Genomic DNA, 17,700 nt, shown 5'->3' on the forward strand with positions numbered 1-17,700 from the left:
AATGTATGACATTACAGAAGACTGTGGAATTAATAAACTTTGATATTTGTAAGACATAGTTTTATTGCAGACTTCTTCCATTCAGCTGCAACCAGCTTAAGATTCTAGCTCACAGGTGTCAAACTCGCGCCCCTCCAGATATTATGGACTACAGTTCCCATCATCTGATGCTGGCAGGGGATGATGGGAACTGAAGTCCATAACATCTGGATGGCCGCGAGTTTGACACCTATGTTCTAGCTCAAGAAGTGATGAGGCATTTATCTTGTCCTAACTGGGCTTTCAGCCTTTGTTCATCCTTCATAGTAAGTTTTCATTTCTTGCAAGACATTCTGTTCTACATGTCTATGAAGTTTCTTCCAGTAATGACCATGATTACTGCCTTCTCTGTCATGTGGGACTATTCTATTCAACAGCAGGAAATTTTAAAACTTCCAAGCAATCCATACAGTTTAGAAACTGATGTACTTTCACATTCACAGGGTATACACTTGCATGCAGATTTTTGCGACCACCCAAGAATGACTTAGTTGCAGAACATTCTGTTTCTGTATGGGCCTATATATTCATTACAAATTAAGTTTGTATTTCAAGGGGAAAGTCCAAAGGGAAAGTACACTTAACATGCAATCACAATATACCAAACCATGCAGCTGCAAATTATAAATACAGAGTTAAGCTCATCTCTCTAATGATCCTTCCGGTATGATCCTTCTGGTATGAATAATAAGCACCACTATAATTAAAGACAGCAATGTAAACTTGGCAGCCTTCCCCATGTAAACTGCAGCTAATCATCTGGAAGTGGATTCCTGGTACTTCAATGGTTACGTCAAGGCATATCTAAGGAATCCAGAGTTTTTCTCATGAATAAATGTCCCAGAACGCCAGTCATCTGTCAGAACAGGAACCAAATCTGAGTCACACAGACTCTTCGACACAAACATGCAAACTTTAACATGTTGCTTATGTGAGTGATTAACATTCCCCATGGACCTAAATGGGGTTTAGAAATATTTGTGCCTAACATTGCTTTCACCCACAGTTCTTAACAACATTCCATCACTTTGGCCTGCAGAATTTTAACCAACTTTGGTTGGTTTGCTTATTACACTCCTTCCTGGAGAAGCAGAATTTGACTGTTCATCATCCATGTACTCACGACATCCATGTAAGGCTATGGCAACATGCTCTGTATAAGGCTGCCTTTGAAAATGGCTCAGAAACCTCAATTGGTCCTGAATATGGTTGCAAGACTGCTGGCTGTTATAAAGCCTGGAAATCTCTCTTGCCAGTTTTGAGGACCTCACTGATTCTTACCTTTAAAAACTAAGTGATCTGTGATCAGAGTATTTCAAGGGCCACTTGCTTCTGTATGAATTCGCCTAATTTCTTCAAGGAGGCTTTCCTGAGGGCTCAAGGAGTTCTGCTGTTTCTAGAGGCGTTCATCTATGACACATCTGCCTATCTGCTCGCAGTGTTCACGCCATCCCCACCTGATGATAGGTTTAAGGAAGCCACAAAGTGCCACAGTGCCTTGGCCTGCTCTGCACACACTTTTGTGGAAAAGATCGAAGCAATGTTCCTTCCAATCACCAGGGAAGTCTGCTCAGGCATCCACTTCAGCCTCTAATCCAGCTTTTAAAAGTCCCAAGACGGTCACATGAACAGAATTATACAAGTGAAAGTCCAGAAGTTCAGAACCTGTGGCTCTCTAGGAGCATGATCAGTACCCACAATTCCCATCAGCCTCTGTCAGCATGGCCAATTGGCCATGCTGGTAGGGGCTGATGGGAATTGTAGTTCCTGAACATCTGGAGAGCCGCAGGTTCCCTACCCCTGTTCTAGTCGAAACTTTGGCTAGAGTTTAAACCAGCCTCTGAACAATCTTCAAGGACAGCCTTGTACATTACAGTAAACTAATCTATAGATTAACAGGCCATGGCTCTCACAGCCAAAACATCAGTCATCAAAAAGAAGGCATAGCTGGTACACCAGACAAGAGATTTAAAAAGCACTCTTGGCCACAAATGCCACCTGAAAATCAGATAATAAAGCTAGATCCAAGAGCATCCCAAATTGCATACCTGGTCCCTCAGGAGGAATGCAACTCCACAACAGCAAGAACATCTACCTATTCCTTGATCAAAGAATGCAACTTTGAGAAAGAGAGCCCAAAGTACAATGTTTTTAAGCGTGCTGTCATTCTGCAGGACAAATCACTATGAAAACAAATCTCTCACAAGTCCTACTGAAATGCATCTAATCTCCAAACAGCTAAAATGCCCTGCAGGAATTCACGAGACCAGATTGGAAACCTGGGGGAGGGGAGCAGGCATCTTATAAAAGGCAAAATGAAAAAAAAAATTCAGACACCACAGCAGAGCATACACTAATTGTCTGCTAGATCACAGCTCTAACACACAGGGTTAGCTTGCTCACTATACTAACAAAACCTGCAAGTTACAGAGAAGAGATACAACTGAAACATTTCAATGCTTACTGGAAACTCAAGGTTATTTTACAGACAACCTTTTCCCAATATGGAAAATATAGGTAATGTGAAGTGGGGGAAGATGTGTATACCCTTATACATTACCATGTTTGGAAACAGCATGTTGCCTGGCCATGACTGCATATGCTGGGAAACCATAACATATAAATGATGTTGTGCCCAAGCTGTAATACACCCATTTTGTCATATGCAACTTCACTGGTCTAAAATTACCCACTTTCTTATCAAGACTTTCTCCTCACCTGGTGACCATGAAGTGTATAAAGCAGCCTCCCCTCCAGTAAATCCAATATTTTTAGAGTTGAATCATTGGAGGCAGTGATGAGGTAGTTTCCAGAGGAGTGAAAAGACAGACAGTTCACTGAAGCGCTATGTACTAAAAAAAAAAAACAACACACAACAAATGCATAACACACACATAAATGCATAACACATTACCAACATATACACAAAACTGAAACAGACTAGGCCCCATTCAAATGAAGTGGCTGAAAGGCAATTTTTCTGCTTATGATTTTCATGCACACCAATGTAAGTTCTTCAAGCCACAGAAAGTTCTCTGTGCTGATTTAAGAACACATATAATTAAAATGTTTTTAATTACATAGGTTACAAATATCACAATGAGGCACTTCTGCATTTACAGCAATGCAGAACTATCTGAGGTACATCCAGTCTCAGCAGTGACTCCATCCACGAGCCCTTCCCTAGGACAGACTGTACTTGGGTTTGCTTGTACTCCCCCATATTTGCATTCTTATATTTTCTCCCTTGATCTCTGGCATGCGACCTGGGTGGATGCCACGTGGTTCACCTATCCAATGTCATAGAAGGCTCAGACAGCCTTGAGACACAGCTGAGTGGCAGGAGGGAGTTGGGGAAACTGAAGACTGGGAATACCAAGATGCACGAGCAACATTTGTTAAACTACCTTTTAACAACGATCCTGGATTAAGGCATCCCCCTAAAATGTTACACGCACAAGCACAAATTTACTATTGGACATAACAGTAACTTGTATGCACATGTAAATTGACCTCCCCCCTCCCCTTTTAATGGCATACATCTTAAAAAACATATCCTTGCATTCTATAAGCTGCACAAATATGACTGAGACACCATGAGATTTTTAAGTGAACTGTTGATAGTGAGGGATGATTGAGTACTTTCTGATTAAAATATCGTCATGTTTGCTGCTTATGGTATGTTATATGTGCATGTGTGCATATATATATTATTAAAAGCTAAATCTTCATATAAAAGCTCAATGTTCCTATAAAAGGAGAGAGATTGTAATTTAATGGTTGTCAACATGTTTGGTCAGTTCTTGGCATCTTCAGTACAAGGATCTGCTTGAGATCATAAACAGCTGCAACCAGTCAGAGAAGACAACACTAATCTAGACAGATCCATAAACTCTGCAGCCAATTCTGTTATTCATAATCCTCAATCCCACTTGATTCTTTATTTTAAGAAATCCCCTATAGCTACAGCAAGGTCTTAAATATATTACATGATTTAATGTTTTGTAGTCTGGATGTTCATTAAGGTTTTGTACAAGGTTAAGATATTCATTTTAAAAATAATTTGTTGGGTCTTGATCTGTTTTTTTTAAAGAGTATTTTATTTCTATTTTTATACAGTTTGCATTTAAGCCAGTGACTCCAACTTCCTGAGAACCGCAGGAAGAACAAGAATACAGTACAGAGGCTGTAGTCTAAGGGACTAGTGTCTGAAATTGCCAACTCCCCCCCACCCCCAACATGAGCAGAAGGACTACTCTAGATTGAATCCTACAGGTATTACTTCTACTTGGGGACCCAGCATTGGCTGAAAGCAAAAATGAACAAGTGTGATGGCTACCTTGATAATGCTGCAAGAGCCTATTCATCCTAACATCCCATACTTTCACTGTGTTGTCTGTGCCAGCTGCAGCAATACACGTGCCACTAGGGTGAAAATCCACATGAGGAACAAACCTGCAAAGATTAAAACACAAATGAGTACAGTTCTCTGAATTCCAGAAGAATACACATAGAATCACAAAACAAAACAAAGTATTAAGGAACCTTAAATGTACTATAGCGTAAACTTTTTGGTATTAGATACCACGATCAGTTGCATAAAGTTGGCCCTCAGCAGATGTATTCATAGTGGCATCTATCTCTCCTGATGGCACATGCCATGCAACTGATGAAGCAGGCTCTCGTTCACAAAAGTTTATAACAGATTTATTATTACAGTCTATCAGGTGCAACAAGACTCTTCTAGGAATATGAATGTCTCTGCAAACAAGTTCTCGCATATTCTCGAACAGTAAAGTCACCAAGATGAGATTTCACCAAACCCATATAAGTTAATGTTTCATTCATATTTATTTGTGAACACCAGATCCACCCTTCACAAGAGGGGTAGGGAATCTATAGTAGGAAATGACAGTGTTGCTTCTTGATTTATAGAGTCAGAAAACATCCCACGATGCATAGACAGGAAAGATCCTGCAAAACCTTAATCAGATCAGGCAGCCCTTCCACCCTCTGCAGATTCAAAACACCTCATCATTCCAAAAGCCATGTCTTCCTCTCCTTAATACAGAGATACAAGTTTGACCACACAGCAGCTCAGCAAACAATTAAGAAGAATTAAGAATATTTTACTCTGCAGCAGTGGAATAAAAAGTACTCAGCAGCTATAGGAGTTTACAATATCTACATAAAAGGAAACCTTCCCACTGTATGTCCTTTTGGGGCCTGAAACAACATCTAGAGCACAGGCACAAGCTCATGCCTGGGGCCCTTGATTAAACAACACATGTCAATGAAGACTGAAACCCCTTCCCCATGACAAGAATGATCCTCTCTCCTAGATTTTGGATAGGAGCTACCCTAAGGAGACTTTCACTGGCATGGGACGCAAGGGCTGTACCTGTGGTCTAATAAGAGCACCTTTCAGATCGCTTCCGCACATGCAGAATAATGCACTTTCAATCCACTTCCACAATTGTTTGCAAGTGGATTTTGCTATTTCTCACAGTAAAATTCAGCTGCAAAGTGGACTGAAAGTGCATTATTCAGCATGTACGGAAGGGGCCATAGCGTTTACAGCATCAGTCCACTGCGAAATAGCAAATGTCAGCTCTTGCTGTTCAAAGGCACGTGCAAAAGGAATGCTCACCACACAAAACTGAGACAGTGAAAGTTGCCTTGGAGGAAATTTGCCACTTATGCATATTGGGACTTAGGACTTAAAACCTGCATAATAATTACATGCAAATATGTCATATAATACCAAGAAGCAGCTACAAATGCCACCCAATATTCTCCTTCAATCTGTTATGTGTTCTACCATGTGGCCTTTAAAAACCTTATCAAGGTGGGGAAAAAATGCAGCAAAATTTGATTACAGGATGTTCATCGAAGAGAATGAACATACAAGGAAAATATCACCACTAAATAAAGTGTCATTAGGGGCAATAAATTGCAGCTCATCTTGATAACCTGCCATTCTTTTCTTTTCATCCCATGTTCTTACACCTGCTTCCCAAGTTTCTCTTCCCTCTTAACCTCACCATCCCTTGCATGCACTTTCCTCAGAGGCACTGCTGCCCCAGCTTATGTTTCACTCAGGGTGGCGTTCTGGCAGAGCGGACCAGAGCTCATTTTCACTAGGCAAGGCTGAAGGAACTGGCTTTGCCATCCCATTCGCCCAAGAGGGTCTTAAAATTAAATGTTATGACTGTCTGTGCTGACTCTCCTTGTGGACTCCAACACTAACACTATTTTTAAAAATGGGGTTGGTCACAATGATACCTTTTTTTAGGATGTGTAAGTGATAGAATTCTATGTTTGATTTAAAAAATACTTCTCATACATTTGAAAAGCCCAAGAAGTCCCAAGATATAGTGCGGATACTTGCCCACCATGCTCACAGAAAGAATGTATGCATTCTCTGCTTGCTTTGTCCCAAAGTTTGACCGTTTTGTCATCGCTGGATGATACTATCAATCTTCCATCAGGAGAAAATCTAAAATAAAGACGTTTGTTAAGGAAAATTTAGTAGTCAGTAACAGAAGCTATCTTTGGATTACCCTCGCAACAGTAACGCAATAGCCATATGCTTTCAAAAATAAGAGATTTGTGTTAAAAATCAGGCTTATGTCAAGACACACTGGTAATTCCTTCCTTCTACTACCTACGTCAAATAGTGAATCTGATTATATAATCAAGATAGTTGAATTCCCTTGATTCAATTCTTATGAGATGTTTAACATTCCAAATAAAATTGTAGCAGAAAAAAATCTTTCCTTATTATTTACCAATTAGTAAAGATGTATGCAGAACATGCTCTTCTGTTTTCTATTTCTTATCCCATTTGCTTCTATACTAAAATTCTAAGCAACTTCAGCATTAACAATAATTATTAGAAAGCCATTTAAAATGTAAAAATAACATTTTATGTTTGTAGGGAAACTTTCAGTAAGTAATAGTGCTGGGATAAGAAGTCACCCCAGTGGTGTATTTTGTCAGAATGTATAAAAAGTATCTCAGCAACTTTGTCCTTCCAGGATCCTGTCACCTGCAGATTAGTAAACAATGACAAGAAAGTAAAGCCACTTACAGTGTGTTTTACACAGTAAAGGACCTTGGGCATTAAAATGCTAAAAATCTACTGATTTTGAAATTACTTTTTTGTGTCAGCCCATGTTACATCCTGTCCCATGATTTTCTGCAGGCTCTGAAGTGAAATCTTAGTTGCATGAAGGCTGTAGCCAGCAATGCAACACCCTTGACTTCTGCCACCAACAACATAGAAGTTTGGGTGGGGGAGTGTATTTCTCTACCCCAAGAGACATTGGAATTAGCCTTGGAGTACTGAACATACCCCAAATATAATTTGTGTAAGCTTTTTCACACACACACACCCTTAAGGGCTTTAAAGAAGAAGAAGAGGAGTTTGGATTTATATCCCCCCTTTCTCTCCTGCAGGAGATTCAAAGGGGCTTACAATCTCCTTGCACTTCCCCCCTCACAACAAACACCCTCTGAGGTGGGTGGGGCTGAGAGAGCTCCGAAAAGCTGTGACTAGCCCAAGGTCACCCAGCTGGCGTGTGTGGGAGTGTACAGGCTAATCTGAATTCCCCAGATAAGCCTCCACAGCTCAGGAGGCAGAGCTGGGAATCAAACCCGGCTCCTCCAGATTAGATACACAAGCTCTTAACCTCCTACGCCACTGCTGCTCTCTTAAAGTTAAATGAAGCTAAAAACAAAGGAGTTGTGGGAGCTGTTCTGCGCACCAACCTGTTCCTGTGTTTTAGACCTGGGAGAAAAGTAAAATGGAGAAGGTTTGGTTTTAATGAACTGACTTATTCCATATATTAACTGCATTGTTCATTTCCTACTTGTCCTGCTCTGGTTTCTGTAGCAGTTCAGGATAGTTATAGTGATTATATTTTGCAGAAAGGACTTTCTACTGAAAACAAGTTTCCTTTAAAAAATCTGAAGTTCTGAAATATGACTAATTCCCAAAATATATGTTGTGGCTAATGAATCCACATGAGTCTTAAACAAAAGTTCAGCTCTTTTATTGGTGTGAAAACTTCAGATGCTTATTTGGTCATGCAAAAGACTCTGAGGTGATGCCTGCTTCTCATAAAACTAATGTTATCGTACAGGAAAAAAAGTTGTACTTACTTAGCACAGCGAACCCAGTTTATGTGCTGACTTAATGAAAATAAGAACTTTTGTCGGTGGACTGCCCACACTTTAACAGTTTTGTCATCAGAGGCCGTAACCAGCGACTGGCCATCACTAGAAAAGTGAACACTTCTAACTGTTGCTGTATGAGCCTTGAATGCAGTGGATTCTCCTTTGCTTAATTTAAGAAAGAAAAGTTTTGTTAAATGACAAAAGACAGAACAGTGCAATAGAAGACCAAGATATTGTGTTCTAAACAGTTTGCCCAGACATAAACTTGCCCACTCATTCCAGAAAACAACACAAATTGACATTAAAGGAAATTGTTGACCTAAACTCAAGAGAAATCCTAAATGCAATGCGAGACACAGCCCAAGAAGGAACTCTTCTGCTTAGACTGAGTTCCTGGAAAGCCTCCTAACTTCAGCCAATTTACGTCTGTGTCCTCTGTGCAGAGTAATAAAACAGAATGTTTGAAGTAGCAAAAGTCAAACAGCATCCTATTAAAACTGTTTGTCCCAGTGATGCAACATGAAAGAACATCACGTCGCAGTATGCACTGGTGCAAAAAGGGAAAGGGCACATAAACAAGAAGGCTGCGTGATGAGTTGGAAAAGCTTTATGACCATCATTCAATTGTAAACGTTAATGACTTTGCCCTGAATATTTTCTGCACAAATACGCAGTTAATTATAAATACTGTAAATAAGTCTTGTTCTTGTGTATAAGTCAATTGCTTATATGAAACTAAAAGCTGTCTAGCTTTTCCTAGCCAAAGACAGATGTCCAGAAACATTCAGTGATTGTTCTGCTGCCTGTGTAAAAGCATCTGTCAATTGCCATGTATTCTCTTCTCAACTAGTGCATTCCTGCTTCTGAAAAATGAGTATGACAGTCTCCTTGCCAGAGAGTTACGTAGAGCGAACTAGCAGAAGAAAACTTTAGTTCAGCACATTCTTTAAAAACTGACTACTGTAGAACACATTTTTATAAGCCATGCACGCTGCTCCCGTGGGAATCTTATGAAATATTTTCAGGATCTAATACAGTCAGAGTTGCAGGGTGGAAATTTTTCTGTGGAAACTTTTCTGGAATGGAAAATTTGTCAATGCTTTGTTTTTCCATGGGGGGGAAATCTATCTGTAAAGAGTCAATATTTTATAAAACTAAAAACAACGGAGCAGGGAAGGCAGAATCGTATAGCCTGGTCTCATCAGATCTCAGAACCTAAGCAGCATTGGTACTTAGAAGAGTCTGCAGAGAAGAGCAATGGCAAACCACCTCTGCTTTATCACTTGCCTTGCCTCTGCTTTATCACTTGCCTTGTTGGGATTACTTTAAGTCAGAGGCAACTTGATGCTGATTACACACACACACACACACACACACACACACACACACACACACACACAACACAAAACAACAATGAACAGATGCCACTGCCAGCACAATATTGGCAGCATCAAAGTTGTAATTAATTTTTTTCGGATTATCATCTCTAAGAATTTTAAGTCTTTTATTGATTTGTAATCAAGTTATAAGTTCACCTGATTACTTTGACTACCCACAGGCAAAGCTAAAACTCTTATTCATGTCTCCATTAACCAGATATTCATTGCAACCATTAACCAGATATGAAACTCACAAGTAATGCAACTAATGACCTCTGTAGACAACACTTTGTTGATGTAGACAAGTGGATAACATGGCACATCGCTCACAGTTCTTTGGGTTGCTAGAATTAGTATGGCAAAAGTTTTCAATACCTTTGTTCTTTAAACAATGTAACAGAAGTACATGCCATGCTGTCATCAAACTTTACAACTACTTGCCAATAAAATTCAAGTTTACGTAAAGTTTTCAATACAATGTTTAAACCACCCTTGGGTCCCCCTCAATCACACACACCAGTCTGATTACTGCAGTTGGGACATAAAATCAACATTGGGTACTCATAAATATTTGCTAATAAAATAGGTCAAAATAAACATATTAAATCAGATCATGCCCTATTTAGGGCACTGAGTAATTTTCTGGCAAGTTTTGCAATTACAATTTTTCTGGAAAATCTACAATTTGAAGACAATTGGCAAAATGGACTAAAGCAATAGCTTGAGCAAGAGAAGTGCAGAGGCTCAGCTTCTCCATATACCCCATTTGACAGTACAGTCCTAGTCAGTATCTCATTTTGACAACTGCCATAAACTGAATTAACCTATTCATTTTAAGACTGAAAGGCAGCAACCCTAGCTCCACCCACTGATTGCGCCCCATGTGAGATGACACATAAACCAAGAGTCTCTTAACCCATTCTTTCTGGTGTAACTGCAAAGAGGTTTTGACAGTTCCCCCTTGTGCACCCTCTATTTTACACTGATAACATCAATACCAAAGAATTATTTCTTTTTCCGCAGTCCATAAGCTGTCACTTTCCCATGACTGAGTTCATGTTTTAAATTTGTTCTCAAGCCCTGGAGTTCTGCAGCAGTAAGGGAAATCATATATAACCTTAGCATGAAGAACAAAAAAAGCATATACTTACACACTTGGAACCCACAAACGAACCATTTTGTCTCTAGAACCTGAAGCAATCAGATGCCCAGAAGGTGAAAACTGAACACACGTCACTGCATCTTTGTGACCCACAAAGCGATAGGCTCTCATTTGGGGTTTCATACTCCAGATCATCAAGCATGAATCCATAGAGCCACTTACTAGATTTAAAAAGATAATGTGAGAGTCTTCTTTTACTGGTAATTGCGTTGAAAACAGTTCTCTCATATTCACATACACACAAGCAAGCAGCCAGCAAGTATTTCTAACTATAAGCCTCAAATTATCTTTCCTATCACTGAATGACGTATTCACAAATCACTAAACTGGAAGCCAACATGTAAATTATTTTATTTATTTGTTAGTTTTGATATACCACCCCATCCCCTAATTATCTCTGGCAACCTAAGAATCCCTTGAAAATATGCTTTGTAAAATACACTCCATCTTCTGAAATAGTCTGAGCAGCTGCAGATATTTCCAAACTATTCTGAACAGTGTAAAAATTTCCTAAGTGCAATATATGTAATTTATTTACGTTATTTAATAGTTCTCCTTTCTTACTGAGACTCAAGCTGGATCACACAGAATAAAACAGTACAATCAGCAGAGTGGGAGCAATGCAGTAGAATCTGGCTTGCTGAGATCTGGAAAACAATATATGAATAGAAACCTGAACCAGTTTCTTTTCTTTAGGTGTCCCATCACAGCACTTTAAATCTTTAAAAACTGTTTTCATTTCCCTAAGTTACATCAGTATACCTAGTCACACCAGTCTCCTCTCTCAAGTCAATATTACTCTGGACTACTTCTTTCTGGTTTGCTGCTATCAATACTGACAGTGTTGTAGTCAAGGTGTAATCCTGATACTGTGCAGCATACACAGCATTCCATAGGAAATCCCAACAAGTCTGACTATCTACTTAAAAATGGATGCAACACTATGACGTTTGACTCATCTGAAAGCAACTTTTTTTGCCAAAGCTTCGCACATTTTTTAATGCGAAGGAGAACTGAAACCAGGCTCACCTAGTTGTTTCTTATTTAAACTGAAGTCTACGCTAGTTATTGCATCTCGGTGGCCTTTGAAATTTCTCTCCAGTGTTGGATCTTCCTGTAAAAGATATAAAAACCCATTAAGAAATACAGTACTTTGAAACAACAAAAATATATTGTCATCAGATGAGCTGGAAAATTATAAAGCTTTCAAAGGCCAGAAAAGTAGGGGATAAGGCAAAGTTCATACTCAACTTGTGTTACTACTGCATACAAATGCTGCAACTAGTATTTATTATTTAACACAATGGTATTTTGCTTCTCTGCCAGAAGTGCCAGAGGTGGTTCACAACAGTGGGATTCCATTACACAAGACACACAGCCATACAGGTTAAAACAAATGCAAAAAACATCTAAAGAAACTAAAACAGCAGTAGCTAAAATCAAGGCATCAATCAATTAGAAACATAATGTTACCAAAAGCCAAAAAGGGTGGAGGAGAGAGCATAAACCTGCCAATTAAAAGCAGGCTGAAATAAAGAGATCTAGGCCTGGTGCCAAAACACTGCAAACGATGGCATGTGACACAGAATGACAGTGAGGTAATTCCATTTATATACTTAAAACGTTAATGTTCAGAAATCCAGCTATGCAGAAGCAGCAAAGAAAAAGACCCCCCCCCCCCCCATGCTCATATGTATCATACACAATTTGTTCTTCTGTGGCATGGAAAAGCATGCCTTCTATTTAGACAGCACTGTGCAGAATTTTAGTGCACAGAATATACAGCCTTGTGACAGCATCTAACAGGGGCACACTAAGCAGAATTATACCATTTTAAGTACAATGAAGTCAGTGGTCTTAGAAGTACAAATGAAGTCAGTGGTCTTAATTCTGGTAATGGTACCACTGTAAGTCACAGGAGAGACACATCTGAATTCCCATTTTAATGTGAAAAGAGCCTACAAAACGTGCGGCAACAATGCATTTGCTGGTGTTCAAAGTGCCACAGGATTCTTCCTTTCTTTGAACTGAATGTATGCAACAGCTCTGAATATTACAAAAGGTGTATTTAATGCTTTCCATGCTTCTGGTGACTCTGCCTTGTCAAAATGTCATGTGAGGATTACAGTACAAACTCCAAAATACAATTAAAAATATTATAATATTTATGTTCCGTATCTTTCCTCTTGGCTCAAGATCAATTACAAATAATAATAAAAAACCCAAATAACTCCCCTCCTTTTTAAAAATTTGCTGTCTTGTCACACATCCCCCAAAGTCCTGGCCAAACAAGCAAACCTTGCAGTGCTTCCTAAAGATCTCCAAAGAGAGGGTTTCCCCTCACCTGTTCACTGAGCACATCTCACAGAGTAAGCAGCAAGGCATTCTGGTGCTGGGCAAGGCACAGAAAGGGCCCTGAGCACCACTGGGCAAGCACTTTGCCCCAGCTCCCAAAGGAAAGAGCAAAGTCCATACTCTATGGCTGACCTCTCCCATTTCAGAACCCAAACAGGAACCCCATCTCCAGAGGTAGAACCAAAGGGGTAGCCACGCAATGACAGGTAGCCAGGGGCCTGGCTCTCGAACCTCCTTCCCTGTTCCCCTTGCTTGTGGCTGAGAGCCACCTGGCAATTCCCCAGATCCACTTTGGGGGTAGTCAAGCTGCTCCATTCTAAGTGGAGTAGGTTGCCACACAACGCTTGAGCTCATTATCTTGCAGGAACAGAGCTCTGTGCAGCAGCTGCCAGGACGGATGGATCATTAGCAGTTGCTGAACACTTCAACTCAGAACAGGTGAATGTTCCAGCCCGTGCCTCAATGGGAAAGTGAAGTTTCTGGTGACTAATTCCAGCAAGGCATTTCTGGCCACTTGTCATTGCGCACATCTCTGTTTTGCTTCTGCAGGTGAGGATTCAACAGGGAGACACCATGGTGTGTCTAGTGCCATTCCTCCTGCCCCCCCCCCCCCACACACACACACTTTTCGGTCTGCTGTCCAAACCTGCCTCCTGAAATAAAGCACTGCATGCAGCCAGCACTTCCAAGTTTCACCTGTAACTACACCCCACTTAGACACATGTCGGTCATGCCAGGGAAGGCTTAGAGTATCATGCCATGGCCCCAGGGAGATGCAAACTTGAGTTATCAGACCTCAGTTGAATGAAGTCTAGCTTGTGCCACAACTGCATCTCAGTCTCTTTGATTTCAACTACCTGACAGGGACTCCACACCCCTCCCTGCCTCATTTCCTCTCTAACCTATCTGTGACTCTCCCTGATGACATGTCTAAGAGGGAGGGCTCTTGGGTGCCTTGGGTAGATGGTAGTGGTCCCCCATCATGGTCATTTGCCAAACACAGCAGGGGCCCAGGAGCACCTCCAAGACTGACCTCATACCTGGTTCCTCCCTCCCCTGCCACTCACCCCACTGGCAGCTTTGTAAAGGGGGGATGAGCCAGGGGTGGTCTGGGTGAATGAGCCACTGTAGTCAGACTAGGAAATGGGACCCTCAGATTCAAATCCTCACTTGTGCCACAGAGGCTACCTGGGTGGCCTTAGGTTAGTCACACAAACCCAGCCTAACCTCACTCACAGGGTTGGTGTGAAGATAAAACAAAGGAGAGGAGAATGATATAAGTCAATTTAGATCCCTTTGGGGAGAAAGGCAGGCAACATGAATGAAGTAAATAAATATGTATAGCCACAAGGAAGGGAGGGGGCTGAGTCAGCCAGAGGAGGTATCAGTGAGGGTGCAGGGAATCATGGAACACTAGAACAGCTGGAAGGAGGCGATGATGGGGGGGGGGGGCAGGAGGCAGGCAGCTGACACAGGTCCTAGAAGCTGTAGCAGGGGACTCAGAGCCATGCTGGGCCCCTGGAGTGGCAATTGAGCAGGAGCAACTGGAAACCTGCATTGGAGAGGAACACTTTCTCTGAGGGCATGGAGAGGTTGGCAGAATATGTGGTAACAGCTGCGAGGAACCTGGATGGGCTGCTGGATTTCAAAACTGACATTCAAGACAGCCAGATATGCATCAAGAGGGGAAATACTAAAATGAATGACAAGGTTGCCCGCTGGGAACAATGAGAGATGTCAGAATGCCCACATTAGGAGACAGGTATGCCAACAGACTTGCATGGGCTCCATTGAAATACACAGAAGTTATGAGGAGTACAGAATGGCTTTAGATAGACTGCTGTGGGATTGGAATGACAGCACCCAGAGCAGAATAATGGTCATTCCAGTTCCAGAATACTTCTGCTCCACTGAGGAGGCTATTGGGGGATTTGTTGGCAGTACTACATGCCACCACATCTAAGCACACTCCAGTGGCCTCCTCTCCTGCTCCATAACAGGCAGGGATGGCTTGGGGCCCAGGGGGCCCTCAGCAGCATGGCTGGGCTGCCAGGAGCAGCCCCTGCAGGTGAGTGGGAGAGACCTCTGGCTGGGCACACTCTCCTTATCTTCTCCCTGTGCCCCTTTCTGGATGATTGCAGTCTTTGCATCATATGGGCCAGCTTGAGGCCACTGCTGCAGTGAGAACGCTGGGCCCTTGCCATCACTGCCAGCTGCTGTCAGTCAGTTCCTTTAATATGGTGTCTGCTGGGGAGATGGAAACTTGATATGTGGCTCTGCCCCTTGGCTATGACATACACAGGGCCAGGTCCCCACACCTGCTAGGCCATGTTCGGTTCTGTCTGCACTTTGCATCACAGTCAGCTGTTAACCTGTATGGAATGCAACGGGATGTCTGCTGGGGACATACTCACATATTTGCAGCCTCTGAGACCCTTCTATGGGGATTTTCCCTGTGCCTGGTCTCCGCTGGAACCCTTTCGGAAGCAGACTAGCAGCACCACTGTTAGGCACCTAGGCCTTGCTGGCAATTATTTCTTTTGGAGTTGCCAGTCACCTAGAACCAATCTGGGCCCTGTGCATTTCTGGCAACATTATGTCTTGGATTAATCGTAATCTAAAGTAGCACAGACAGCCTTCAGGATTGCATTACCCATGTTGGGAGGGGGATGTTTTGCTTTCTTGGCACGTGGGCCAAAAAGGTTGCCTTCACCTGCAATAGGTTTTACTTCCGAGTAAAAGTATTTGGAATATGACACACACATCTCAATACTGAAATGAAATTCTTAATATTAAAAATACATATCTGAATAAATTATTTTTCAGATTACTGTGCCAATTCAGTATATCTAACTCTGGTGAGCCAGACAGCTCCCCATACAACCAACACAAGAAGGTGGAGATTGAAAAACTAACTTGCAAAAAAAAAAAAAACCACCCACCCTACCCTAACCACCTGACTCCTAAACATAGCAGAACACAATGCTATTTTTGAACCTGGAATGGCCTAATCTGATTACACCTGCTTTACGCTTCTTCCATTCCATTGTAAGACAATTAAAAACTGCAGATTGGAATTTTGCCATCACTTCCACAAATCTTTTGTTCATGGCAGGTTGGTGCCGGAGTATAATTTCTAATGATGAGTTTCAGCAAATTCAAAACCTGACTCCCTACTGTGATATTTCTGTCAACCGAATAAAAATATTATGATGCGAAGTGTTAAGTTTTCCTCCCTAACGACTGTCTGCACAATTCTGTCTGCTAGACGTCTAGACTGACACCCAGACGCTGGAGCAAACTGCTTGGTCTTGCTCTCTTCTTTGGCTCCTGTGCAAAAACCCCCATTTCACCCGGGACGCTGCTCTTTGCCCCCGGTCCGGGCTGCGAAGTCTACCCAGTCCCCTCCAACGATGCAGCCCCCAACCAGCCTAGGCCAACTTTATCGAGGAGGCACCAACGCCGCCCAGGGAACGTTTGCCTCCATTCTACTCCTCCGAGCCCTTACCAGGCAGGCAAACGCCATGGCGCTCCTCTAGCTCAAGCGGAACCAGCCGCCGTCCCTGGCTGTTGCCTCTCCGGAGCTATTCAGTTTGCCCGCCTCTCCGACCGCCCTAGTAACGGCGACCTGCTCTTAAAGGGGAGGCGGAAGCGTAGACGAAAAGTGCCCTCCGACAGGACAAGGGAGTTAATAGGATCGAAGGGCGGAAGGGAGGAAGAGGAGGAGGGTCTGTTAAGTGGCTCTGCCCTCCCAGTGAGCGGAGGCGCCTCCAACTTACACTCTTTGAAGTTCTGTTCAAGAAAAACAAATCTCGAAACGAACCATAAAAAGAGAGCAGCAAAACACCAGGGAAACCAAGTTTGTGCTTTGTTTTCATTTATAAGTTTAACCTGATATTTGTTTTTAGAATGTGCAAAAGTACAATTTTAAAAAATCCCTCATAGCTGCTACAAATAATTCCCGAGGCTCAAATGTGTGTGTGGGGGGGGGGGGGGGGGAATCTGAAGAGTGATAACATGGAGGAAGGTACAGAAGAATGCTGGACCGGATCATGCTAGACTAGGATGCTGGACAGCCTAGCATCCGGTCAGATGTCATAAGAAAACCCCTAAGTGAGGCCCACATAGAATCTAGGACCCCTTCCGCACATACAGAATAATGCACTTTCAAACCACAGTCAATGCACTTTGCAGCTGGATTTTACTGTGCAAAGTAGCAAAGTCCACTTGCAAACAATTGTGAAAGTGGATTGAAAGTGCATTATTCTGCATGTGGTGGTGCAGTGGCCTAGGTCAGCCCTATTTAGTATTTAGATGGGAGACCACCAAGAAAATCCTGTGTTGCTACACAAAGGCAGGGAGACCACCAAGAAAGTCCTGTGTTGCTACACAAAAGCAAACCACCTCTGAATGTCTATTCCCTTGAAAAGTGTATGAGGTTGCCATGAATTGGTTATGACTTAACAGCACTTTCCACCACATTAGAGAGACATTTTGTTAATGATTGTGTTTGTGTATATGTGCTGTCAAGTTGCAAGCAATTTATGGCAACCCCAGGAAGGGACTTTTAAGGCGAGAAGCAGA

General features: G+C 42.0%; 1 protein-coding gene across 2 annotated transcripts in view; it reads right to left on the reverse strand.

Moving 5' to 3' along the window:
- POC1A (POC1 centriolar protein A) overlaps positions 1 to 16,760 on the reverse strand; it is a 28,883-nt gene extending 12,123 nt beyond the window's left edge. For both annotated transcript variants that reach the window (XM_048490666.1, XM_048490665.1), the window contains exons 1-7: positions 16,625 to 16,760; positions 11,791 to 11,875; positions 10,751 to 10,922; positions 8,206 to 8,385; positions 6,431 to 6,538; positions 4,379 to 4,494; positions 2,758 to 2,891 (exon numbers count right to left, since the gene is read on the reverse strand). In XM_048490666.1, coding sequence (XP_048346623.1) covers positions 2,758 to 2,891; positions 4,379 to 4,494; positions 6,431 to 6,538; positions 8,206 to 8,385; positions 10,751 to 10,922; positions 11,791 to 11,875; positions 16,625 to 16,642 — 813 coding nt within the window. In that variant the 5' untranslated portion in view covers positions 16,643 to 16,760. The remainder of the gene's footprint in view (positions 1 to 2,757; positions 2,892 to 4,378; positions 4,495 to 6,430; positions 6,539 to 8,205; positions 8,386 to 10,750; positions 10,923 to 11,790; positions 11,876 to 16,624) is intronic.
- Positions 16,761 to 17,700: the final 940 nt, after the last annotated feature.

The sequence above is a fragment of the Sphaerodactylus townsendi genome, linkage group LG03 (assembly GCF_021028975.2).
Source record: "Sphaerodactylus townsendi isolate TG3544 linkage group LG03, MPM_Stown_v2.3, whole genome shotgun sequence".
Taxonomy (NCBI): domain Eukaryota; kingdom Metazoa; phylum Chordata; class Lepidosauria; order Squamata; family Sphaerodactylidae; genus Sphaerodactylus; species Sphaerodactylus townsendi.